The following is a 25,793-nucleotide window of genomic DNA, read 5'->3' on the forward strand; positions in this document are numbered from 1 at the left end:
CCTTACAGAAATATTAAAAATTTGCTTTTAAAAACTGTCATTTCTTTTTTTTTTTTTTTTCTTTTTTCATTTTTTGGTTGGGCGACATGTGGCATCTGGGTTCCCCGACCAGGGATGGAACCCACGCCCCCTGCATGGGAAGCACAGGGTCTTAACCACTGGACTATCAGGGAAGTCCCCAAAAATTGTCATTTTTAATGTCCTCATTGAAATTACATCATTTGTAGGAACCACAGTGTGCTCAACTAACCATTTATTATATTTAAGCAATTTTTAGTTGATCGAGTTGACTGTATAAGTCACGGTGGGATGAACGCCCACACACATCAATATGGGCAGCCGTTGGTGATCACTACCTGAGGTTAAATTCTCAGAAGTGGAGTTTCTGGGACATGGGCTTCCTCTGATTTCAGCCTTTTAATAAAATTTGCCAAACCACTTTCCAGAAAGGGAGGCTCGGTCCACACACTCAGCAACAGCAAACTTGAGTGTCCATTTTCCCTTTCCCTCGGACAGCCCCTCATTTCTGACTGTGCTTCTCTTTAGAAGGCCTCCAGCTCCAAACACAGCCCAATCAGGCCAGAGTGTCCCCCAGACGCCCCCCACCTCCAGCCCCGCAAAGCCAGCCCAGGCAGTGGCTGGGACACTTGGAGCCATTTCCACATATCATGGTCAATAACAGTACTCAAATCCTGCCTGATTTTCTTAAAGACTAAGCCAACAATGGGGGTGCCCCCTGGCACCCCTCCACTGGCCCAAGGCCAACCCACTGAACTCAACTGATTCGGAAGGATTCACCTGGAAAGGTAGTTCCTGGAACTACCTGGGCACCGTCCTCGGGGCTTCATGTCAGACCTGCTGGCAGACAGACCGATGCTGGCATTCTTCTCCCCCACCTGGGAACAGGTGTGCATCGCTGTTAAAGCACAGAGGCCCCTCTGAACTCAAGATCCCCGTCAGGTAGGGAGGCTCAGCATTTCCGGGACTGCTAAGGAAACCGTTCCAGTCTTCGGCCAACTATGCAGTTCTTATTCCACAGTCAATTGGGAGGGCAGGGCAGGTGTCCAATGTAAATACCACTGGGGCAGCAGGACTGAGGAGAACAAAATTCCAGCCACCAAGAGCAGTGCCTCTGAGGCTGGCAGGTGCCCTGGGCCACCACTGACTTAACCCACTAGGCTTCCTCCACCAAACAACACGCCCTGATCCACTTCAGGGCCTGCCAGCCCAAGCTGCTCCCATTTCCTGGAGCTCCCAACGTTACCTCCAAGATCAGCTATGGAAGGAAGAGGAAACAGGACGTGGAAGTTTCTAGAAGAGGAGAGGAATGCCTGCCCAGCTACACAAGGGACTCTGGGCTGGGAATGCTGCCCGCCCACTGACTGCTGGCCTCCCTGGGGCTCTGCCCCCAGCCCTTGTGTTGATGGACCTCACGCTTGTGCTAAGATCAACAGAGGCAGCAGGCTTTACAAGGGCCCTTGTGTGGAAGGAGGTGGCAGTTCGGTATGAACCAAGGAAGCCACTGCAGAACTGCTTTAGGAAAGAAGCAAGGCTTATTTACCCAAAGAGGGTAGAACTAAAATTGCCTTAGAAGTCGTGGTTCTATTTTGTAATCGTATAGTCATATTATTCCAACTAGCAGAGTCAGCGGTTGAGGCTGGCTGATTTTGCTAATGATGCACAGGAAGAAATGGAACACAGAGATGTGACCTAAGTCCCCAGGTCACAGGCCTGAGGTTTTCACTTCGTCCTTTGTTCCCTGAACTCTGGGCCCCGGAGCAGCGTCCTCTGGAAACTGGTTAGAAACACTGACTCTCAGTCCTTCTCCAGAATCTGCATTTTCTCATAAGATACCCAGCATCCACCAGGATTCAGTGCAGTGGTTCCTAAACTTTAGTGAGCATCAAAAATCTCCCCTACTTCATCCCAGGTCTGACCCAGTGGGTGTGGAGTGATCCCAGGCATCTACACATTTCACACGCTCCCAAGGTGACCAGATATACTGGTCTACAGACTGCATACATGACCTGCGCAAGTAATTAAACGTGCAGCTGCATCTTGGCCTTACACTACTGGTTCTCAACCTTGGCTGCACAATTGAAATCACCCGAGATGTTGAAAAAAGCATGCCCATGCCTGAGTTTCGCCTCTAGAATCGGATTTAATCAGTCTGGGGTGCCGCCTGGGCCGAGGGAGTCATACAATTTGACCAAGTGATTGGAATGTGCAGTGAAGATTGAGAACCATTGATTCAGAGTGACCTCATTTAAAACCTGGTTTTCTTACTCACCAGCCACATGACATGGGGCAATTTAACCACTCTGAGCAGCTTTATTGCCTTTACAATGGGGAGAACAGCCACTCATAAGGACTAAATATTATAAGGTATATTAGACCGGATATGCCTATATGTGCCTATATATGTCTGGCACACAGTAGGTACTCAATAAATGCCCAATGCCCCCTATTCTCTTTCCTTGCTATGATTAGAAGTGAAAAATCAGCTGATACTCTTATCTTTACCCCAAATCCCAGCTCCTCTCTAAACAGGAAGCATAGAAATATCGGTTTCCTTCCTCACCATTCATGAAAAAAATGAAGGCGCTAGGGCTTGAAACCACATTGGAATGTGTATTCAGGGAGCAGAGCTGGCTTCACGGGCCTGACCCTGAATCCATGCTCAGAAGAGCCCCACGACTGGGGTATAAGTCTCTGCTGTAGTTGTCCTGTAATTCTAGTGCTTTTGGAAGATTTTGCACTGGGTCCCATAAATTAGGCAGCCGGGCCTGTCAGGAAGGAAGCTGGTTTGGAGACCAGTGCAAGGATGCCAGCAAATCCCTCTCTGGCTTGTGGCAGCAGAATTAATACAAGAGAAAAGAATAAACGGGTGTGCACCAGAGTGACTTCATGAATCTCTCTCTAAACTAAACACACGGGGGTATCAGGGAAGGGAGGAAGAGAGGGTGTCACTAACCCTCTAAGAGAAAGAGCCAGGAAGAGACTAACCGGAAGCTCCTGTCTTTCCTCTGGCTGCTCTGGGGCCGGAGGCAGTGGCAGACACCACTGGTGGCTGAGCCCCAGCCGGATGCAGGCTCCCCTTTCTCCTCCTGCAGCACACTCCTTCCCCACCCCATCCAGCTCATCCCTCACAATGGATGCACAGCACAAAGGGCAACGGGGTGAGGAGGAGCTGGGGCCAGGGATTTGCAGCAGTTTGCTTGTTTGACGTTGTTTTCAGGTGGTTTTTCTTCCCGAGTCCAAAATCGTGTTTCCCCATCAGCAGTTGTTTTGATCTCTGCTTTGCTGCCTGTGGTTCCGAGGGCCGCTCTTTGGACATCCTAACGCCTCTGCAGAGTTCAGGGGAGAATGGTCTGTGTGAACCCAGGGCTCAGGCGCTGCAGCCATGTGGAAGCTTCTCATTAACCAAAGTCCATGGTCCTTCCTCCTCTGGGCAAGTGAAAGCCCCCAGGACCCACAGAAGAAGATACAGAGATGGAAAGAATGTGCCATAAGAAGACAGGAGATTCTGTTGGAGCTGTTTCTGCAACTTGACTGTGCAGGGGTGCAAACCACATCGGGCCAAGAACATTGCGAGAAAGTCAAGGCCGGCAGCCCCTTCCCCTCTTAGTTTTCCATCCTGGTGCCAGGATACAGTCAGATTTCTGGGTCAGTGAGGAAGTGTGTCACCAGGACTTCCGATGAATAATGAAATACTAAAGTTTGTGAATTGTTTAAGAATAAAAATTAGTACGGATTCGATTTTATTCCTAGTTTTAAAAATCTCTTTTGCTAACTTGTATGCGGATATATTTTTCTTAGGTGCGAAGCTACAGCAAGGGCCAGCATTTGTCTAAAAGCCTGGTTACACCTGCAGGAGTGTATAAGGCATGTGACTGGTAGTCTTCTGTCCCATGTAAAGTGGGGGACGAGAGGCTGAGAACTTCTAACCTGAGGTATCAAAGGGCTGTTAACCCTGTGGGAACCTGCTGCAATGGCATGAATTAGTAAGAACTGTCCTGTTGCCAAAATCAAATGAATCAGGGGCAATGGCTTTGGCTATGGAGCCAGCATATTGGCCACCTTTGGTCCTGCTGTACAGGCGGCAGGGGCCTGCCAGGAACAGCGCGCGAGCAGGTAGCCACAGAGGAGGACCATTTTGTATCAGACTCTATTTCCAGGGATTTCTCTTCAAATAGAAGAGTCGGTGTTGGAGAACAGCTGGTTCCCTGGTGCCCTGAGAGAGAGGAACGGAGCAGGGCGGCCTTAACACAACCATCGGTGACAGTGCGGGGACTTCCAGGACCATTCACTGTACACCTGCAAAGATCCCACAAAGACAGAGCAGCAGAGGCATGCCAGAAAAACGCACACTGCCTTCCAGCTTTCTCAACCCTCTGGGCACCGCATTCTAGAACTCTGTCACCAAGTGGGATGGGACTGCATCTGCAACCAGAAATTTGAAATGAAGTCCAAAGCAGAAGAAGAGAAGCAGAAGACTCCTGGCTTTGATTACTTTATGTCCTGCCTGTGGGTTGGCCACACACCTAACCTATTTTATTTAGACCTGAACGAATGCTAGGAGTGTTCCTTGGGCTTGGAGGGTCTCTCAAGGAGTCTGAAAAGAGGGAAAGGGCATAGAAACTTTTGTTAGGAGAATCCAAGGACCTGAGGATAACAGCAGTCTCAAAATTATGTTCAAAGAGGCATCTTCCACCAGGAATCCCAAGCACAGGGTCATTGCCAAGGCTAGAGGTAACCTTCCTCACTTGCGTACCTCAATTCAGAGGAGGAAATAGAAAAGGAAGTCAAGAAAGAAAAACAAGCAAGAAGGAAAAATAGATTTATCTCAGGAAGTCAGGAAACCCAAGTCCTCCACTCAGTTTCACTTCTGCCTTGCTCTTGGCTTCTGACGCCCCATTAAATCAAGGCCAGATAAGTGTATTTCTCAGGGCAAAAAAAGCTGCCTTATCAGTGGCACTAATGGTGACCTCATCCAGGGTCAAGGTCACCTTTCAGTAGTCTCAGAATTCTCTATTTCTACCCCACACTCATTGTATCAATTCCCTGGCTCTGTGCTCACGGCTATAGATACAGGGACCCTCTATCCCAGCTGAAGAAGAAATGCCAGTTAGAGCATCAAACATTAGGAGGCCAGGATCCCAGCCCTACCTCCATCCAGCTGGAAGAAACCCTTCTCAGTCCAATGTTCCAAGGTTAGGAGAGCGGGCAGAAATGACTCCTTCCCAAGTCTAATCATTCCCGTTAACCAAGCAGTTAAACCAGAGGGATAACAGGGCCATTCAATGCAGGCAGCCACCCCCAAGATCTTTTGGCAGGAGCCAATCAGTCCCTCCAAATCTGACTCTGACAATCCACTTGGAGAGGAGTTACCATCTGTTTATGGAAAAAAAAATGTTAATAACCCCCAATCATAATCAAACAGGCAACCACTTTAAGTACCTATTAGCTGATGCTAATTCACAATGGAACAATCCTGGAGTGCCCATCCACAGGCCCATCAGAGGCACCAGCACACGTCCAACCATTAGGATGGAAGGCAAGCAGAAGAAGCACTTAAGGTATCACCGGAAGCCCAACCAGCCTTTCCAGACTCCTGTCCTTCCCAGCCTTCTGGCTTCTGCTGCCTTGCCATGAAGTCCCCAGCGTGTCCAGAAAGAGGCAAAGGAAGTCCTCGAAGCCTGGGAAGCAAGACTCCTCCATCAGCTCCCACCTTTTCCCCAGGCCAGGTGCGTCCCAGCTTGAGAAAAGAGGATTAATAAGAGACATGTTTGAAAGCCCCTTTGAAGCAGGACAGCATTCAAAGATAATTAGATAAAGTATTGGAAGAGCAGACCTGATTTATTCACAATCCGGCTTCATTTCCCAGACCTTCCCAGGCTCTCTGCATACAGCATGCAGGTGGGAAAGCAGGCCAGCATTGCTCTAGCTAGCCGTGCATTTTGGCATGCCATTTCATTTCTCTGGGTCTGCTTCCTTACCTGTACAATGGGGACATTTGCCTAATAAGTCTAAGGTCTGTTTCAACTCTAATAAACCATTATTCTGTTTCCTCTGTGACAGTAAGAGGGAGCCAAGAAGTATGAAGTTCACTCCCACAGTATCTCTGATCTAGACGCATATAAAGATGCTTAAGACGTAGTCAGACAAGAGAGACCAAATAATGTATGCCCTTTTTACAGCCTGCAGAAACCCCACACGTTCGCTTCTTTCTCCATTAAATAATAATGATAGTCACCTGATATGAAAACTATAGGACATGTTTAAGTATTTAAAGACACACTAGCATCTTCTACCTGGTTATCGTTCTAACAACCACGTGAAATAAAGATGGCAGATGCACTGTGGATGTTCACGGTGGGGCAGCCAAGACCAAGGAGTCAGGTCATTCTATTGATAGTTGCCATGAGAAGTGACTGAGAATGCAAGGTAGAACGTCCGTTATGGAACCAACTCAGCTTAACCAGACTGAAAACCACAGCAGGTCACCTCCTTTCTTGGGCTTCCTATGCCTCAGTTTCTCATCTCTAAATAATGACACTGCAGGGCCCGGCTAGATCATTGTCATGATCTTTCGATGTCTAATTTTAAAATATTATTATGAGGATGAGCATGGAATAAATTCTAAGCCATGTCACTTCCAGGCCCAGGATGCACCGGCACAATATAATTAGTTAAGATACTGACATATTTTGATATATTTCTGTCCCTCCCAGTAAACGACCCCTGCCCTGAACCTCCCGACCACCCACCACTCAACCACCCCGTGATCCAGCATGATTATGAGTTAACACCTGGCACAGCAGGGAGCCCCCGGGTGCCAGCTCCAGCAGGAGGGTAGTACGTGCTCTGACTGGTCAGTGCCCACACCACACCAAACACTTCAGGATCATCCTGCCACTCTAAAGCATGGGGCTTCATCCGCAGTCCAAAGAAAGCCCACTGGACGCTCAGCCCCATCTTAGAAACTCTGTGATTATAAAAGAAGATGAGCTCGAATCCTAACGCCTGCACAGGGCAGAATCCTGACCTCTCCCCAGGCCGGAATTTTGATCAACAAGATGGCAATTGATAACAGTAAAATAGTGTCTGAGACAACGCATTTTCAGTTCATTTCTATAAACTCTGGTTAATACATTCAACTTCCATAAAGTAGGTCCCCAGTGGAATTCCTATATGTACCAACATGGAGAGATCTCTAACACATGACAAGCAAATAAAGAAGATGCAGAAGGGTGCTTAGAGTATAAACACGTGTACAAATTAAAACATACACAAAGTAAGGCATCTTGTAAATGTATTCACTTATGTAGACATATATATGTGTATGTATATATGTATATCTTTCTTCACATCCTGTACCTATCTGTGACCACTCTTGGGAGTGTTACAGTCTTTAATCATGCTGTTTAAAACTCTCGGGACACAAGCTCTCTCATCCACATAAAATTTATTAGTAAGGTCTATGAGAGACAAATATACTTTTGATTGTCTTCTAGATGTCTATGAATAAATGCAATTGTGATTTGGAAAAAAACAAACAAAACAAAACATATATATACATATACATAAGTAGAATTATAAAATTGAGCTGGTTACCAGACTTGGCCACTAGGATTGCCATAGAGTAGAGGCAGTTGCTAAGTTGGCGGTCTGCAGGGTATGGGGTCAGCTGGGAGAGAGCCATGGCGGGAAGGGCGGGTGTGCAGAGACAGCAGAGAAGGAGACACAGAGATACAGGGAGAGAGACAAAAACAAGTGGACTGATGGATGCACAGTGAACTCAAGCTAATGACTGCCTATGGAAAGGGGAGCGGGAATGGGACCGGGGTGACAGTGAAAGCCATCTTTGTTTTATCAGTAATAGGAATAAAACATTAGATGCAACAGAAGTGACAGCTTCAGCTACTTATTCTAAGTGACAGGAATATGAGTGTTTGTTACACTAATGTCCGTATTTTTCTATATATATTTTTATTTCTCAGAAGGAAGTTCATTTTAATAAGTCCTCCTCATCCATACACCGTGTTCCAGGCCCTCAGATGTGGAGGGTGGGAATTATTTATGAGTTTCCCAGATCATCCCTGCTCTACCTCCACTGCCCAGACATCTCAGATTTCCAAATGAGCCCTAACTAGCCCATTACTGATTAACAAGCTGTGCTTGTTTTCTGAGTAAAACTAAAGTCATTCATTTCTAAGTTCAGAAACAATTTGTCAAAGACTGTGCAAAGTTTCAGGCATACTCAGCTGAGTGACTGCGGGTTTCTGCAACAAGTCACTCCTGGTCTAACAGGACAGATGATGTGTGAGCAAGATAATGACAGTGCCCTAGGATTAGGGTAGGAGAAAAGCATTTTTGCTAAATATTGTGTGGGACAAAAGAGGGCATGATTAAGTCTTGGGAGGGCAGCCCTTCCTGGAAGGACAATGAAAGAAGCTTGGAAAGGCTTATACACAAAGAAAAGAAGAAAACGACAACCACAGGGACCCTTTTAAATGTCAACGACACACAGATCTCAACACTCAGAGCAATGCAATGAGGGAGGTGGTATCATTCCATCATTTTGAAGTTGCGGGAATAGAGGCTGTGAGAAGTTAAGTAACTTTGCTGGAAACAAAGAGCAATTAAGTGGCATCACAGATTTTTAACCCAGATTTGAAAATTCAAAGGTGAGGAAGGGGTGGGTCTGAAGAGACGGAGGTTCGCCTGAGTCAGATTTGGGGGACTTCTGGTACCCGCAACTTTGCTCTTTTCTCTGGACTGGGGGGCCCGCTGCTAATAAAAGATCAAGGGTGTATGCAGCCTGGGGCATTTGCTGTTTCATCCTAAGATGAGAACTAAATACAATCAGGCATAACAAAGATCAGAAAGATGCAGGCTTAAATCTAAACAGGGTCAGCCTTGGATACAACATCCCATCTTGCCTCTCACTCTAGCCCAAATTCTTCAGGTCGCCTGACTTTAAATTAAGGAATATTTCACTTCCAAACTCACGGACGTGTTCTTGTAGCCCAACCAGGGCCAATGAAGGCAGCTCAGCCCGGGAGAGGGGAGTGGGTGTTGGGAGAGGCTCCAAGGACAGCTGAGGGGAAAGCACCACCCTGGGTGCTGCCTAATCCATCCAACACGGGGACACGCTGTTCCAGAAAACAGATGACAATTAAGAGGAAAAATCTGCTCGTATGGTGGTGCCGGTCTTGTCGCAGGGTCTCAGCTGGTGGTGTGCCTCTCGATGGGGAGAGCAATAATGCCCCATCCTTCCCTTTGGTCAAGGCCCTGCTGTTTTCTTAGGTGGAGGGAGAAGAGTTAGGAAAGTTCCTCCCATGGTAGGAAAATGATGCCCCATCCTTCCCTTTGGTCAAGGCCCTGCTGTTTTCTTAGGTGGAGGGAGAAGAGTTAGGAAAGTTCCTCCCATGGTAGGAAAATGTTGCACGAGTACTAGTGTCAGGTCCTCAAAGCCAGGAGCCCAAGGCTGATGCTAAGACTGAAGGCTCAGAGCTTGCATGGTGGTCACTGATCTTCCAGACCTGTGAAGCCCTGTTTGGCCCGTGGGGTACTGGTAGATAAAACCTCTCCAGCCAAGGTGGCTGACCGTGGTCTCCTCTTGTTTAAGTCATCTGGCTTCAGGCCAAACTTCTAATATAGAGAGAAGTTTTATAATTTGCCTTTACACGTATTTCTCTTGGTCAAAATATTTCATATGCTTCAAGAAAACCTGGTTTGCTTTTCTGGGACTTGTTCAGCTCAACCAAGAGCAGAAAGAGGCAGGAGGCTTCTGGGAAGCCAGACAGTCCTCCCCCATGATTTCTGCCTTTCTAGTTCTCTATGGCTATCCCTTGCTATATATCAGTGTTCTAAACTTGTAGGGTGGTCACAGACTCTTTTGACAATATAATAGAAGCGATGGATTAGTTCCTTCCCAAACCCGCCCCCTGCCACCATGTACAAACAATTAAACATTTACATATAAGTTCAGGGGACCACTATCCCTGTGAATCTCATCCATGCTTTCCCCTTCAGTTCCTGAGCCCCCAGGTCAAGACCCCAACCACAGATACCAGTTCGTGCGCAGAAGTCATAGAAATTCATCTTTCTGGATCCCATAATCTCACCAGAAGACTCCAACCTGAATCCTAGCTCAGGAACCTGACTGCTTGTCAAACACTTCATACTCCCTCCCCACCCATCTCCTATTAACATCAGCCATAAATGGAAATCCCAGCTGGGAGTACATCTTGAAATTCATGTTTCTGTTTAAGCACTGGTATCCAGCCTCCCTTGAGCCATTTGGTCAGATCCATCCTGGGACCAGGCAGATGGATGCTAATTCACCATGTTAACCCCTGTTGTGCCAGTCCCCTTTTCCCAAGCCTTGGCGGAGAGCCACGTCTCACATCCCACCCCAGCTGTAATGGGGTTGAGTACTCTGTGTCGTGGAAACTGGCCAGCAGATTTAGCAATCACGTTGCTCTTGGCATCCATTCTGGAACTCTGTGTAGAGCTACATGCTGAGATACCATGCATGGGCAACATTTCAATGCCACAGTCTACCATCCTACATTTAGTTCTGCTAATACCTTCTCATCACAACTCCAAGGATGGGTGCAGACAAGAGAAAAACTAAGTTACTCAAACAAAGAGTCCTTTTACCCACCAAAAATAAAAAGAAATGTAAGTCCTCTTCATTTGCCCTCAAATCCAACTTCTTTCCCAAATCATCCTCATTGTACCAGCCCAGTGAAGCAATGTTTTCAGTCATGACGGAAAAACCAGGTGGTCCACAGTTTGGTCCTCACACCAACACCGCCTTCAATCCATCATTACCAATAATAAACGTGTAGATGGGAGTCTCCACCAGGGCCACTTAAGCCCACCACCCTGAAGCCCTCTCAGAGAGCAAAGAGATTAAAACAGCATCTTTTGATCAAAAGGAGCCATGTTTCCCCCATGAGACCCTTGCGAATGAAAATCCCACCTTACCCTTCATTCCAAATTTGGACCGCCGACCATACTTGTTGATCATGATAAAGAGAACCACCAACAGGACACAGGCAAAAGCAGCAAGTCCAACGGCTATGGATACCTATCGGGAGCCAAAAACAGACAGTCAAGCAGTTACAGAAAACCCGAGTATGAAGTAACACGCATGCTCAGATGAGAACATCCCATTACAGTAGCAACTGTAGCCCTCCCAGAACTTCAGTGAACTTCAGAACTTCTCAGACTGGGTAAAGTCTTGAGAAGATGTAATTTATGAGACTCTAAGAACATCAAAAAATAAATTACCCAGATTGATTAGAGAAAGTTCCATGATTCAGTGTTCTGAGCCCTCTCACCTGGGGACCATCCTAAGAGATGCAGGAGGAAGCCCAGAGATGCTTCTGCCTGTTGTTCCGTTGTGGTTTTAATTAGCAAGCAAATCTTGCATCTTCACATTGACATTCTTTGCATAATATTCTTATCCAGGAGATTCTAAAAAGATCCCTTTCCTTTTCTCCCCAGAGAAACCTCAGGCTCTGAGAGCGTGGGGTGGGGGCACCTCCCACCCAAGAAGATTCCCTGGGCAACTCTGACTTTTGTAAAAGCCTGTACAGTGAGCAGCCCCTTCGAATCAGGCCCAGCTGGCTCCTAATGGAGTGGGAAGTTTCAAACTGTTCTCCTCCTGAGCCCTAGGGCTTAAAGCAGATCCTCAAAGACTTCCTCAAACAATGAATTATTCTCATCAAACAAGGAAGGTTTTAAACACCTGAAAGGAGGTCATTCATCACGGCTTCTCTATGCCACATATGCTAGAGTTCCAAATAAGGCAGTATTGGGAAAAGTTAGCTACTAAAACAGAAGACTGAAAAACTACTGCAGCAGTAAACACCTTCCTCTTGACCAAGAAGTGACTCACCCCAAAAGTGTCTTCCTCTGGTTTATGGGTCACAGTGATAGGAGGGGTGGGGCTCACTTCGTAGACTGAAAACCAAACATAAATAGAGAAGAGCAGTTAGCTTCCTGGCCACGAGAGCCTCAGCCACAGTCCCTGCCTAACTCCCAAGCCCTCTTGAAAGTTCTTGCTGGAGAACATCCCCTTGAAGCCAGACTCTGACTGCCTGGCCTCCCCAGGCTTCTCAGGGGTCCCCAGAGACCGGATCCCCGTGTGGCTACCTGGTGGGTACTGATGGCCCAAAGACAGACTCCATAGGTATAAAGAACCTTCGCTCCCGTCCCCCAGTCCCCATCCCAGAGTAAACAATGTAACCTGGGCAATGTGGGCCATGAGCTATTGGATAAGAGGGAAAAAAATGGGATCACAGCCAGGGTCTGGATTCGGCCAATTTCGTGGGTGATGGTAGCTATTGCTGACATTCAGCTCCTCTCTGAACCCCTTATCCTGTCCCAGGCTCTCCATGCCCTTCCTCGTTCCCTCTTCACTCCTCAGTGAGATCCAGGAGGCCTGTGGCCCCATAAACGACCCACTCTCCATTGCCCTACGGCAGGTTTCAGACCACAATGGCAGCTTCAGTTGGCAGCAAGTTTATCTGACTAGGAAACATCTGCTCTTCCCAAGGCCTGGATGGGAAGCCGAGCATCCACTAGTCCTACTTCTAGAATCACCTCCTTGTCCAGAGACAGCCCCGGTTCAAAATTCTCTGGAGGGACATCCTGTGAGATGACAAGTCCTCAAAGACCGAGGACAAACAAAGGAATCCAGGTTATATTTACATCTGTGCCAAACAACAAGGGGCGTTCTAAACAGGACTGTCTACTGTCTCAGGCCGAACAGGGAGCAGAAATGGCCTCAGCCGCCCCTGTTCCTCTCCCACAGGGGACAAAAGGAAAACAAATAAATATAGGTTTCCCCACAGACCAGGAGCGAAACACCAAATCCTTTGGGGATCGTCTAGTCCTGGCCCCGAATCACTTCTAGCCTGAGCCTCAATAATCTCATTTGAGGACAGGGGAACCTATCAGGAGACCTTGTCAATCACAGCTCCACACGAGGTAGGTCCTGGCTCTCAAAGCAGGTGACAAACACTAACATGTTTATAGGCTCCACATTCTCTCTGCAAGAACAACTGAGATGCTCAACAGGGGTCCACTGGGGCACGTGAACCCCACATCCTTCCTGACACCACCTCTGTCCGTCTGGGTGGGAAGACCCACAACATGGTCAGACCCTAGAAAACTGCAGGGAAACTGAGGCAGTAAGTGACTGTCCAAGAGGAGTGGGCTTGGAACCGCTCAAGTATTTCTACTCTCCTTTCACAGTTCACTCAGGTGCTCTCAGCGGCCATGAGCCTGAGGATGCTGGTAGAATACGAAAGAGGGCTATTTGGACTCAGTAGTTACCAAAAGTATCAGAATAAATCACTTTCAAAGCAAAAGGTAAAAGAGACTTACAAGAGACAAAGTTATCCGTGCTCTCTGCAAAAAAGACAAAGAGATCATTAACAAACGTAATAAAAAACCAGAACAGTCGCACTCTGTCTTTCTCATAGCTATGATCTCTCCCACTCACCATGATCCCCTGTTGCCCTGGCAACCGAAAACTAAAATCCTTGGCTTGTCACCCCTCCCCCACACTCTTTAGAAGGTGGTCTTCCAAATGGAGGAGGAATAAGAGCTAAAACTCCTGGTTTCAAGGGAGGTGGCCTGGTCCACCTGGAGACTAGAAACCATACTATGAGATGAGGAACTACATCCAGACTCACCATCTCACCCTCATCCCTCCCGCCCTCAGGTGCCCAGAGCGTTGGGAACGTTGGTGGTACATTAGCGCCAAGAAGAAATGCTGCAGGATGGGCTTCCATGGATCTTCCTGGAAAATGCCAGCTATGATCTCAAGACACAATTCCTCAGATCGATATGTAGAGTTTATTCTAGTAGGTCATTGAGACGTTCTTGGGAATCCCTCTAGAATCTGCCCACTCCCCAGATGAAAATGTGTTATTTGGTCTTTGGCCTTTAGAAATGGCTCACCTAATAATGAAAGCCAATCATTATTGGGCATTGATTATGAGCCAGGGGCTGTGCAAAATGCTTTATGTAATACATCAATCCTTATAACCGCCCTAGGAGGTGGATAGCATTATCCCCTTTCAACAGAAAAGGAAACAGACTTATAGAAATTAAGTAACTAATTGAATGTCACTCATCTAAGAAGGGATAGAGCTGGATTCAAATCCAAGTCTGGGCTCAGAACCACTCTATCAGAGATTCTCAAACTTTAGCATGCCACAGAACCATCCAGGAGGTGATCACTACCATCCTCCAGTAAAAAGAATGAGGGCTCCTTGGAGAAACGCATTAATTCCAGGGCTGGGGCAGAGAAAGTACAAGATGTGCTTGGAACATCTTGCAGTACTGGAAAGTAAGAAGGTGCTCAAGAATTAATGGGGGCATGAAGAAGGGACACAGGAGCCAGTACGAAGGGGTCTCCAATGGCCAAACTGGGGATGATTTGAGCAACTAAATATAATGACAATATAATGACAGTCATAGATTGTTATGAGCTGAATTATATCTGCCCAAAATTCATATGTTGAAGTCTTAACCCCCAGTACCTTAGACTATGACTGCATTTAGAGAGAAGGTCTTTAAGAGGTAATTAAGTTAAAATAAAGTCATTAGGGTGGGAACTAATCCAATATGACTGGTGTCCTTATAAGAGGACACTAAGACATAGATAGACATACCCAGAGGGTAGACTATTTGAGGACACAGAGAGAAGACAACCATCTGTAAGCCAAGGAGAGAGGCCTCAGAAGGAACCAACCCTGCTGACACCTTGATCTCAGACTTCCAGCCTCCAGAACTGTGAGAAAATAAATTGCTATTGTTGAAGCCACTCAGTCTCTGACACTTTCTTACAGCAGCCCTAGCAAGTTAATACATGGATTATAATTCATAGAACAAAATGAATACCCATGAGTCTATACTGATATAAAGAAGTAATTTAATCAACAAATGAGGAAGAAAAGAAAGCTTTTCCTTACAATTAAATCCAATTAATAAATGTAGAGGAAAAGCATAGAAATAGAAAAATCACCATTGACAAATGGCACACTAATATTTGTTTCAGGCAAGAATCATCAATGAATGCTAAAACTAATGTGTGAAAGAATGATAAGAAACAAGATATTTACCAAGCTTCAAAATATTATGCTTATTAATTACAGAGGAGAAAAAAATAGTCACTCTGCAGTGGAGAAACCTAGCAGACACCATCCTGACCAAGTGATAAAGTTTACATCACTGGTAATAAAATGTACAGACGGGGCTTCCCTGGCGGCGCAGTGGTTGAGAATCTGCCTGCCAGTGCAGGGGACACGGGTTCGAGCCCTGGTCTGGGAAGGTCCCACATGCCGCGGAGCAACTGGGCCCGTGAACCACAACTACTGAGCCTGCGCGTCTGGAGCCTGTGCTCCGCAACAAGAGAGGCCGCGATAGTGAGAGGCCCGCGCACCGCCATGAAGAGTGGCCCCCGCTTTCCGCAACTAGAGAAAGCCCACGCACAGAGACGAAGACCCAACACAGCCAAAAAATATATAAATAAATAAATTAATTTAAAAAAAAAAAAAGGAACAAGCATTCTCAAAATAATTATAAAAAAAAAAGTACAGACGTCGTGTACCCCTAACACAACGTACTGAACGGGCACAGCATCACTTCTGCAGTGTTCCTGCCAAAAATGCCTAACTGGCATTCAATTGTGAGAAAACATCAGGCAAACCCAAATTGTGGGACAGTCTACAAAATAACTAGTGAGGATCCTTCAGAAGTGCACAGATCGTGAAAGACTGAAGAACTGCCCCAGATTTCAAGAGAATAAGGTAACACGGCAGCTAAATACAATGTATCAATATAATCCTGGATTGGATCTCAGAGAAGAAAAGGACAGCAGTGGGACAACTGGTAAGATTTAGATTAAGTCTGTAGGTTAGGAAATAGGGTTGTATCAACGTCACTCTCCTGGTTTTGATCACTGCCCTGTAGTCATGTAAGACGGTAACACTGGGGGAAGCTGGGTGAACAGTATAAGGAAGCTTTCACGGTACTATTTGGTAACTTTTTCGGTAAATCTCAAACTATTTCAAAATGAAAAGTTAAAAATCCTTTAAAAATTTTTAAAGAAATATGGATTATTGGTCCTCACCCCCGAGGTTCTGACCCAGGAGGTCTGGGGGAGGTCTTGAGAATTTTGCATTTCGAACAAGTTTTCAGATGATGGGGAGGCTGCTGGTCCCTTTGAGAACCACTGCATTTTACTCCGTCTCCTCCTGGCACAAGCCTACCACACCCTGAGAAATAAGCACAACTTATTCGTTCATTCATTCACCGCGGGTCTTCCATTTATCAGGCCCTTGGCTAGGCTTTCACAGTCATTGTAGTCATAGCTCTATCAAGTATGCGCCAGCAAATATTCTTCCCTAACTACCCGCGGGGAAAATGGATGCTTTCTGGGAAGGAGTCCCTTAGAGAAAGTCTTATTCACAGTAAATTCACTGTTAATAGGTATTCACAGTAAATTCACTGTTAATAGGTTGCTTGTTCATCATTCACTTTGTGTTGTTTTGCGGGAGAGCAATACAGCTTTCTCCAGGTTCCTGAGTGTGCCCTTCAGGCCCCCCACCCTCTTCTAAACTTCAGGTGACCAAATGGCTGATTTGGGAGGAGAATGGAGGCAAGGGGGCCCTAGCCTTGGCTTCAGAGCCTGAGAAAAGAGAGGTGCCAGATCAATTCCTAGTTAACACCAATTTGCATATTTCTCATAAGGCTCTCATTTATTAGAGAATATGCTCACGTCAGCCAAATGTTTTGGCCGAATCTGGAAATAAACCCTGTAATCTCTCAATCAGCCTATGAATGCTTATCTCCTTTGCAAGAGCCTGGAAACATTTATACACCCAGGAAGCACACAAGCCTTGGAACAGCCAGACCTCCTGGGTTCTCTCTAACCTGTGGGAGGACTCAGAACTTCACCCTGGAAAAGGATGGTACCCAAGAGTGGTCCTCACCTCAGCCCGCACCAGCAGGCTGGGAGGACAACCGGACCAGTGTGCCAAGGCAGCATCTGAGTCTGAACAGGAACTGGGCATGAAAGCAAGGCACGTGTCTCCTCCAGATCCCAAAAATGCCTCAAGAAAAACCCAGTGGGAAAAGCCAGTGGGATCCAGAGAATGGAGAAGAGAGGCAGCAGCTTGCGTCCAGATAGAGAGAGATGCACAGAGACGTGATAACGAGAAGAGATGCCCTGGCTTCAGGTGTGAGGAGGGAGGAGGGAGCTGTGCCAGGCGTCCACATGCTCTGCCCACCCAGCACAGAAGGCCACACGTTGCTGCCGCCTCCTTTCCCCCAGCACTGGCAGGTTGGGACCACATTCTAGTCTCAACAAGTTTTTTGGGGAAAGAAACCAGCCTTGATGCGGCTAGGGGCACTGGGGCAATGGTGTCCCCCATGGTTTGTACCCAGGGCCCTGACGGAATTCTGGTTTCTGCTGTCACAAGATCATGATGAAGAGACTTCCCAGTCAGGTAAAAAGAAATGAGAATTCAAGAGTTATGGCAGCTCGCTTATTCCTAAACGTTCTGTCAAGTGTTCTCAGATATTTGTTGCACATGTGCAGGCAAACACACACACACACACACACACACACACACACACACACACATACCTTGGCAACATTCCTCCTTCTATCACATCATCATCTAAGGATCCCCAAATGGTGACCTTCCAGGTACCACCTCGACCCTAACATGATCCCCAGCCTCCCCTGACACTCAGATCCCTGACTCCTCATGGACCCCACTCTTAGGCCCAGATCCCTGGAACACCAAAGAGGATTCCATGCTCCTAGAGCAAATCTCCCTTTCCAGGGACTGGTTCCTACACTAAGGCTGAACTCCAGGCTGAACATTCTAGTGCTTCTTTGGAAATGCAGAAGGAAACACAAACATTTGTATAGCATGTGAAGTTTACAAAAAGCTTTTCCAGAACATTTTCATTTCAGTGTCCTGCTCTGAAAAAATCCTTCTAATGGAGGCCTCTGCATCTGCAGACGGCTCCACTGAATATATTCAATGTAATCAAATCTCTCCCGTGGGTCTCCAGCCCATGAACAGTCAGGAAAGGAGACCCTCACCTTCAGATCTCTGTTTTTCCCCCAAAACAAATCTCTTTTCAGTTGCCCTTGGGTGGGTTTTTTTTTTTTTTTTTTTTTTTTTAATTTTATTTATGGCTGTGTTGGGTCTTCGTTTCTCTGCGAGGGCTTTCTCTAGTTGCGGCAAGCGCGGGCCACTCTTCATCGCGGTGCGCGGGCCTTTCACTATCGCGGCCTCTCTTGTTGCGGAGCACAGGCTCCAGACGCGCAGGCTCAGCAGTTGTGGCTCACGGGCCCAGTTGCTCCGCGGCATGTGGGATCTTCCCAGACCAGGGCTCGAACCCGTGTCCCCCGCATTGGCAGGCAGACTCTCAACCACTGCGCCACCAGGGAAGCCCGGGTGGGTTTTTTTTAAATATAATAATAAAAACAAACAGTAATCCTGTGCTTACTCTGTGCCAAGCACTGTGGGAAATATTTTAGGTAGATTAATCCACTATGTGTGAATTAATCTTCACTACAATCTTTGAGGCAGAAGCAGGGGATTGAGTAATTTGCCTGAGATCACAGAGCTGATAAGCAATTGAATGAGAATCTGAATCTTGGCATTGTGACTCCATAACCACTATCCTAGTAAGCTACCTGAAGGCTGTCTGTTAGAACTTACCAGCTTGATTAGAGAGTGACAACCAGATCTACAACTCCTAAATTCAACTCCTAAACTCTCCACCTAGAATCCTAGTCGTAGCCAACAGCTATTGAACCTTCCCTCTGTCCGGACACAGAGCTAAACACTGGGTGGACATCACTTCATTCATCCTCAGGGCAATTTAGGCGGGAGCTCTGGTTATCATTCCCATTTCACAGATGAAGAAACAGAGGCACTGAGCAGTGATCATCCTTCACCTCACGCCAACCATGTGCTAAGCCCCATTCTTGGAGCCAGTAGGGCCACAGATAGGATAATACCTCCATCTGTCTGATTTCAGAACCCTTGCTCTTAATGTCTATGTTTTGCTGCCTGGGAGCGAGAGGGGTACAGATGACAAATACGACGTCCCCACACCAAAGCAAGAGAAGAGCAGGAGTCCACCGAGAGCCTTTGTATCCAGGCTCAGCAGGTCCGAGGTTTACTGTCCACTCCCCTGGATAATTTACTCTCCTGATGCCTAGATATTTTGTCTCTTGACATGGCTGGCCCATCTTTTCCCTGTCACTGCCTTTCCATCATCCATTGATTCCTTTACAAACAAGCAAACCTTTGCACAGGATGGCCCTGGCAGGGTGTAGATGGGTTTGAGGGACCCACTTCAGGTGAGCTGTTTCCCTTCAAGTTCCTCTGTAACTTCACCCTCCCTCTGGCCTCCTGGGTCCACCAAATGCCACGGCAGGAGATGGCAAACGAGGGAGCGTCTGAATTTTCAGGGGCGGGCGGCTTGTTAAAATACAGACTGCCGGGCCCCACCCCACAGTTTCTGATTCAGTAGGTTTGGGTGGGGCTCCAGGATTTGAGTTCTAACACCTGCCCAGGTGATGCGGAGGCTGCTGGTCTGGAGACCACTCTTGGAGAACCACTGGCCTGAGGAGACCTGAAAAGGTGACAGGCGTATCCAGAGATGAAGAGGAGGGGCAGCTGTGTCTCTTGGGGACAGAGGAGGTGTCTGCATGGCTGGAAGGGTGCAGAGAACTGCTTCCCTCCCAAGCGGAGGGAGGACAAAGGAAAAGCCATGCCCACTGCTCCTGCTGCCCCATGGCCAGGACACCCTCTGCGTGCAGAAGCCAGGGTGGCTCCCCCTCCCTCCCGAGCATTCCAGGGCTCCCTGCTCTCGCCAGGCCCCAGAAGCTTCCCTTTGGAAACAGAAGCATTACTTTGGCGAAGGCTTCACTCCTCGCCCATCGGGGAGTGTCGACTCTCCTCTTTAAAAACAGATTCCATTCTCTAATCACCAGATGGGCACAAGCAGGGCAAAGGGCCACTCCAGCCCTTTATGCCAACAAAGCCTAGCCTGACTTTGGCCCCGAAAAGCAAAGTATCTCTGCATCTAAAAGCTGCTGCTTTTGCAGTGCGAGCCGCGACTCTTCCAGCTCCCGTGTGGCCCACGGTGGGAAGTGTCCTGAGGCCTCTTACGGGGCATACTGGGAATGATGTTGGAAATGTAGGACCATATGGGATGGCCAGGGTCTCAAACGTCGGCACGTTCTCAGTCCTCTCCTGAGTGATGGCTCCACCATCCCCTGGCCCTCAGTGGCAAGAATTTAGCTTCCCAGGCAGCCACGTCTCTCCAGAGTTTCTCTCAAAGCCTCTAAAGTTTGAGTTTCCTTGCACTAAGATTAAAAAGGCCTCTTGGAACTGCTACCCTCTGATTATCTGTATGCTGTGAAATCACCTTCACATAAGCAGATGCTGCACGGCGCTAGGCATCCACTGCCCTGTGTGTCTGTGTGTATGAGAGAGGCAGAGAGAGACAGAGAGATCGAGATCAGTCTTTACACTCCCCTTTATCTCATTAGAATCCTGGATTTCCAGGAATTGAAGGCCAAGAGGTCATCTAGCCTGTTCCCAGCACACATCACCAAGGTCACCAGAGATACATGGCTTCACTGACAGAAACGTATCAGCTACCAAAACCATCCCCAAGAGATGCTGCAACCACTTTCACTAAACTCTTGGGAGTATTTTCTTCTCCTCTAACTTCAGGAAGGTATTTGAAACATCCTAGCCCAGACAGAGAAAGACAGACTCCCCTCCCAAATACTCAAACAAAGCTCTTTCATCATTTCAATGACCCCGTCCACTAGAATCAGCACCATCCAGGCTGACAGCATCAGGTACCCTCCACCCATCAGCTCACCACGGAGCTAGAGGAAAAGAGCCACAGACCTGGAAACCCAGCCAAGGCCTTATTACTACCCAGCAAGTGGAAAGATTCTGTTCACTTGTCTGTTACATGGGGGGTTGAACCTGATAGACCCTGAAGCCCCTTGTAATGGAAGGTCATCAAACCACCGATAGGTACCAAAGCCTGTGATACGTGCTTTGTCTACTTTACGGTATTTAAAAGTCACGAGATTCTTATGGGAGAAGTACAATCATGCCCATTTCACAGATGAGGGTATTGAGGCAACGATCAAGCCCAGAGTCCCCCAACAAGAAAAAGAATTGGGTCCGGATTCTCCGCCATTCTTATCCACCTCTCAAGTCCCCACTTTCTCTACCGTAACACCATATGCCCTTATATGTACAGCTGTGTATTTCTGAGGGGGTCTTGGTTTTCACTGTGACTGCTATTGGAAATCAGAGACTTCATCTAGTTTGCACAAAATTCTGGTGATGGCTGAATATGTTCCAGTGTGTCTGGTTGTCGTTGATGACGGCGTTTGTGTTGATGCTGCTTCTCCTCTCAAGCCCCCACTCCCCGTGCCCCTGAGCTCCTGGAGGGGATCAGTCACCCCAGAGCAGCCCTGCCCTCACCTGGAAAGGGCTCCTTGAGGAAGTGGCCATTGATGGTCTGGTTGGCTGTGCCCAGGGGGTTCTTGGCGATGAGGGTATAGTTGCCGTTGTTGTAGTGGGTGGGCTTGTTGAAGAGCAGGCAGCCCTCGGAGACCTCGCCCTCCTGGTAGTATTCCACGTGGATGATCTTGGACTCACGCAGCGGCTGCCCGTTGTGCAGCCAGTGCAGTGTGGGCGGCGGGTTGCCGCGCACCACGAACTCGATGCAATGTTCCAGGCGCAGCTCAGGCTCCTCCAGGCTCACCACGCGCGGGGGGTCTGCCGGGGAAAGGCCAGCTGACGCCCAGAACACAGAGCCTCTGGTGTCCCAGAGCAGCCTTCCAGGAGCTGGGGTGGGCAACCCAATTCTTCCCCACCCTGCTCTAAAAAGACCTGAGGGAATCAGAGGTTTCCCCCCCAACACCACCCCCAAAGAGGGGAAGAGATGTCTGTCTTCACTCAAGCTTCCTGGATCCACTACAGCTGGAGGGTTCCCTCTCATGACCTTTTAGGGGTTTAGCAAAAGGCAGACTTGGGCCAACTTAGGAGTAAAGTCAGAGCTGAGTTGGAGGCACATCATCTTCTGAGGGACAGGGACACCCTTTCTGGGGTTACTAGCCAAGGACTGTCTTGATTTGCTCAGTCCTGCCCCACAGGAGTCTTTCTGCCCCTCCTGGTGGACCAGGCCCATTGCAGCAGCTCTGCCCGGCCCCAGCCTCCTGTGCTGAGATCCCCAGGGTCCCAGCCGCCCCCAACAAGGGCATCTGCTCACAGTGGACAGTGAGGGCGACGCTGGCATTGCTCATGCCCACCACGTTCTCTGCAATGCACGTCAGGGTGAAGCCGTTGTCCTCACTCGTCACATTTACCAGCGTCAGGTTGATGGCGTGTACATTGGTCCAGTTCAGATTTGTCTAAAAACCCAATAAAAAAAACAATAATCATGTCTATAAAATAAGCTGCAGGGATGTATTGTACAACATGGAGAATAGAGCTAATATTTTATAATAACTAAAAAAATGTTTAAGACTGTACATTTTAATTTATGTATACTTTACCACAATAAAAATTTAGGAAAAGATAAAAGAAAAAAGAAAAATTAGATGATGGTACAAAAAAAAGACAACAATCAAACAGTTTCTACAAGGATGGCTCCCCCACCTAACCCCCAAACACCTTTAGGAATCAAAAGGAAAGCTGAGCAGTAGGTGAAGGAGGCCTTGCTGGTGAAGGCACATTGACCAAGGGCCAAGCTCTCTACAGTCAAGAGCTCAGGTAACACTCACACTTATCCCATGAGATGAATGGTAGCATTATACCCATTTCACAGATGAGGAAAGTAAGGTACAGAGATGTTTATAGCATGTTCAAGATCAAGTTGGCTAGAAAATGTTGCAGCTGGGTGGAACCCAAGTCTACGTGCTTCTTCCTATAGAAATAGGACCACAAACTTCCCCTCTCCTTCTTCCTTATTCTCACGTCTCTTGCTTCTATTCATGATTTTAGCTCATTAAGACTAACAGGTGATAGGGCCCAAGCCTCGGACGCCTACCTGGTGGGTGTTGATGGACTGCAGTCCGGTGACTATCCAGTCCACGTCGGGCAGGGGCGATCCAGAGCCATTGCAAGTGATGACAGCATTGTCACCCTCCCGTACGGTCAGGTTGGCATGGCTCACGCTGATCTCAGGCAGGTCTGGGAGGGAGGACAGGGTGGGTGAAAAAATAGGCAAATACTTGCTACCAAAACTTTGTCCATGGGGGCAATGGTGGCACTGCTCGCTTTGTCCAATAATGACTCCACAAAACCTGCCTGACCTCTCAGAAGTCCCCCAAGTCCCAGAAGCTTCACACCACCTCCCAAGCAGACGGTAGAACTCAAGATGTAAGCCCACGCAGTTGGACTTGGTGGTTGCGGAGCGGGGATTGGTGAGGAGGACAGTTGCTGAAGGAATGCAGCTCTAACAATGGCATCAAATGACATCTTCCACTTCGGGCACTGGTTCTCAAAACTTTGGTCCGCTTCAGACTCCCATGGGGATCTTGCTAGAAATTCAGATTTCCAAACTCATCCCCAGATATTCTCATCTCATAAGTCTGTGGATGGACCCAGACATCTGCTTCTCTAAAAGTGCCTTAGATGCTCCTGATACAGGAGATCCAGAGACCACACCTGGACATACACTCCTTCAGGTTTGCTTAACAGGGAACTGACAGAGAGAAAGGACTCTGGTCCAATGACAAAGAGCACACTTAACCCCTTTCTGCATCCCTGGAACCAACCTTCCCACGGCTGGCTCATGAAGGGACAAGAATGAGCAAGGAGGTAAGAGGGGAGCTGGATCTGCACCCAGTGCAGAGTTCAAGGCTGGGAGGGCAGTGGGGAAGGAAGGCGCTGGCTTTCCCGGCTGATGCGCAGCACCGCCCCTGGTGTCTGAGGGAGGCCTGCGTGGAGCCAGCTGGGACCGGGCGGCTCACTCACCGCACTGGCTGATGTTCATGCGGAAAAGTGGGAGCTGGGAGCCGTCGGCACTGATGCAGTAGAGGTTCTGGCTGTTCAGCTTGGCCTCCCCCTGCTCCTGCCACAGCTGCATCCAGCGGATGTCACAGCTGCAGTTGAAGAAGTTCTGCTCCAACCTCCTGTGGGCAAGAAGCGAGGGAAGGGAACCCCTGAAACGAAGGTGACCCAGCTCCCTCCCAGGGCTGTGAGGCCATGCGTGGGCCCCCACCTGCTCCTCAGGGACTAAGGAGAGAAGGGTTTAAGAGAAGGGTTTAGCAAGGTCTCCAAAGAAGTAAAAAATACTTATAGAAGTCCATGAATTTATTTAGTTTTTAAACAAATAAACTCATTCCAAAAAAATCCACTCCACTGAACTTACCTGGCAAAGAGACCTTTAAGATACATTGTCTTGGGAAGCTCCTCTTCTCAAAACCCTCCAGTGGCCTCCCAACTCTTTGAAAGTCAAAGTCAAAGGCCTACGGGATCTATACCACCCTCTGTCACCTCTCTGACTTCATCGCCTGCCTCACCCTCTCCTCCTCTTCTTCAGCCACTCTGACCTTGCTGTGTGTCAAGTTTACGAGGATGACCTGCATGCTCCTGCCTCAGGGCCTTTGCACTTGTTGTCCTTTCTGCCTACAGAGTTTGGACTCAGAACATACCTGCTAGATCAATCCCTCCCTTCATTAAGGAATCATATAGCCTTCTCTGACCACTTCTATAGGAAAGCTACCACCAACCCCTGCCCTCACACTGCCCAGTCCCTTGCCTGACTATTTTCTTCTTTCTGGTATTTGTCACTGCCCAGCATCACTTTAAATATTTATTTGCTTGCTTGGAAGTTTGGGGCTAGCAGATGCAAATTAGTATATATAGAACGGATAAATAAAATAAATCTAAAAATTTTAAAATAAATATTTATTTGCTTTCTTGTTTATTATCTGTCTCCCCAAATAAAAATTAAGTTCCATCAAAGTCAGAGACATTGCCTATTAGGTTCATTGCTATATCTCCAGTACCTATAACTGAGCCTGGCACATAAATACCTGTTGAATGAATAAAAGGAGGGAGGAAGGAAGGAAGGGCAGAAGGAAGGAAGGAAGGGAGGGAGGGAAGAAGGAAGAAAAGAGCTATTCTCCCTGGGGAGAAGGTGGTTCGCTGTTTCCAATATCTGCTCAAAGCCCATCTTGGGACCAGCTTTATTCCTTCATAAATTCAACAAAATCCTTAATAAGCACCTCATCCATGTCTGGCTGTGGGCTGAGTGTTGCTGAAACAGAAATGAATAATCAGTCCCTGTTTTCCAGGAGCACTCATCTTGGTAAAGAAGACTGTCTGATGGAGGAAGAGTCAAGTTCAAGGCCTTCCTTCTCCACTCATTTTCCTTGTGACTTAGAGGGCATCACCTCCCCTCTAGAGGGAGTTATCTCCTTAGGGGGACAATTGAAGGGCATAAGCTGATGTAAAACTCTTAAAGTCAAGGGCACCTGATAAATCTGAATGCCAGGATCACTCAGGGGAACATGATTCTCTTTCTGGACCAGTAAGGGGATGACTCTATTGGTGCCCAGAGGGAGGGCCACTTGGGTAACTGCACTAAGACCCAGGATAGTTTTGACAACTGGCAAATTCCAAAGTAGTGAAGCACGCATCAGCATTAACCAGTTTTCAGAAAAAAGTGAGGCCCTTGGAGGG

General features: G+C 47.7%; 1 protein-coding gene across 5 annotated transcripts in view; it reads right to left on the bottom strand.

Moving 5' to 3' along the window:
• NTRK3 (neurotrophic receptor tyrosine kinase 3) overlaps nucleotides 1–25,793 on the bottom strand; it is a 391,080-nt gene that overhangs the window by 245,213 nt on the left and 120,074 nt on the right. For all 5 annotated transcript variants that reach the window (XM_082450914.1, XM_082450913.1, XM_082450917.1 and 2 more), the window contains exons 5-11: nucleotides 24,081–24,238; nucleotides 23,152–23,294; nucleotides 22,372–22,513; nucleotides 21,582–21,878; nucleotides 13,411–13,434; nucleotides 11,918–11,982; nucleotides 11,002–11,104 (exon numbers count right to left, since the gene is read on the bottom strand). In XM_082450914.1, the coding sequence (XP_082307040.1) occupies nucleotides 11,002–11,104; nucleotides 11,918–11,982; nucleotides 13,411–13,434; nucleotides 21,582–21,878; nucleotides 22,372–22,513; nucleotides 23,152–23,294; nucleotides 24,081–24,238 (932 nt within the window). The remainder of the gene's footprint in view (nucleotides 1–11,001; nucleotides 11,105–11,917; nucleotides 11,983–13,410; nucleotides 13,435–21,581; nucleotides 21,879–22,371; nucleotides 22,514–23,151; nucleotides 23,295–24,080; nucleotides 24,239–25,793) is intronic.

Source organism: Balaenoptera physalus (genome assembly GCF_965194825.1).
Source record: "Balaenoptera physalus genome assembly, chromosome: 2".
Lineage (NCBI taxonomy): Eukaryota > Metazoa > Chordata > Mammalia > Artiodactyla > Balaenopteridae > Balaenoptera > Balaenoptera physalus.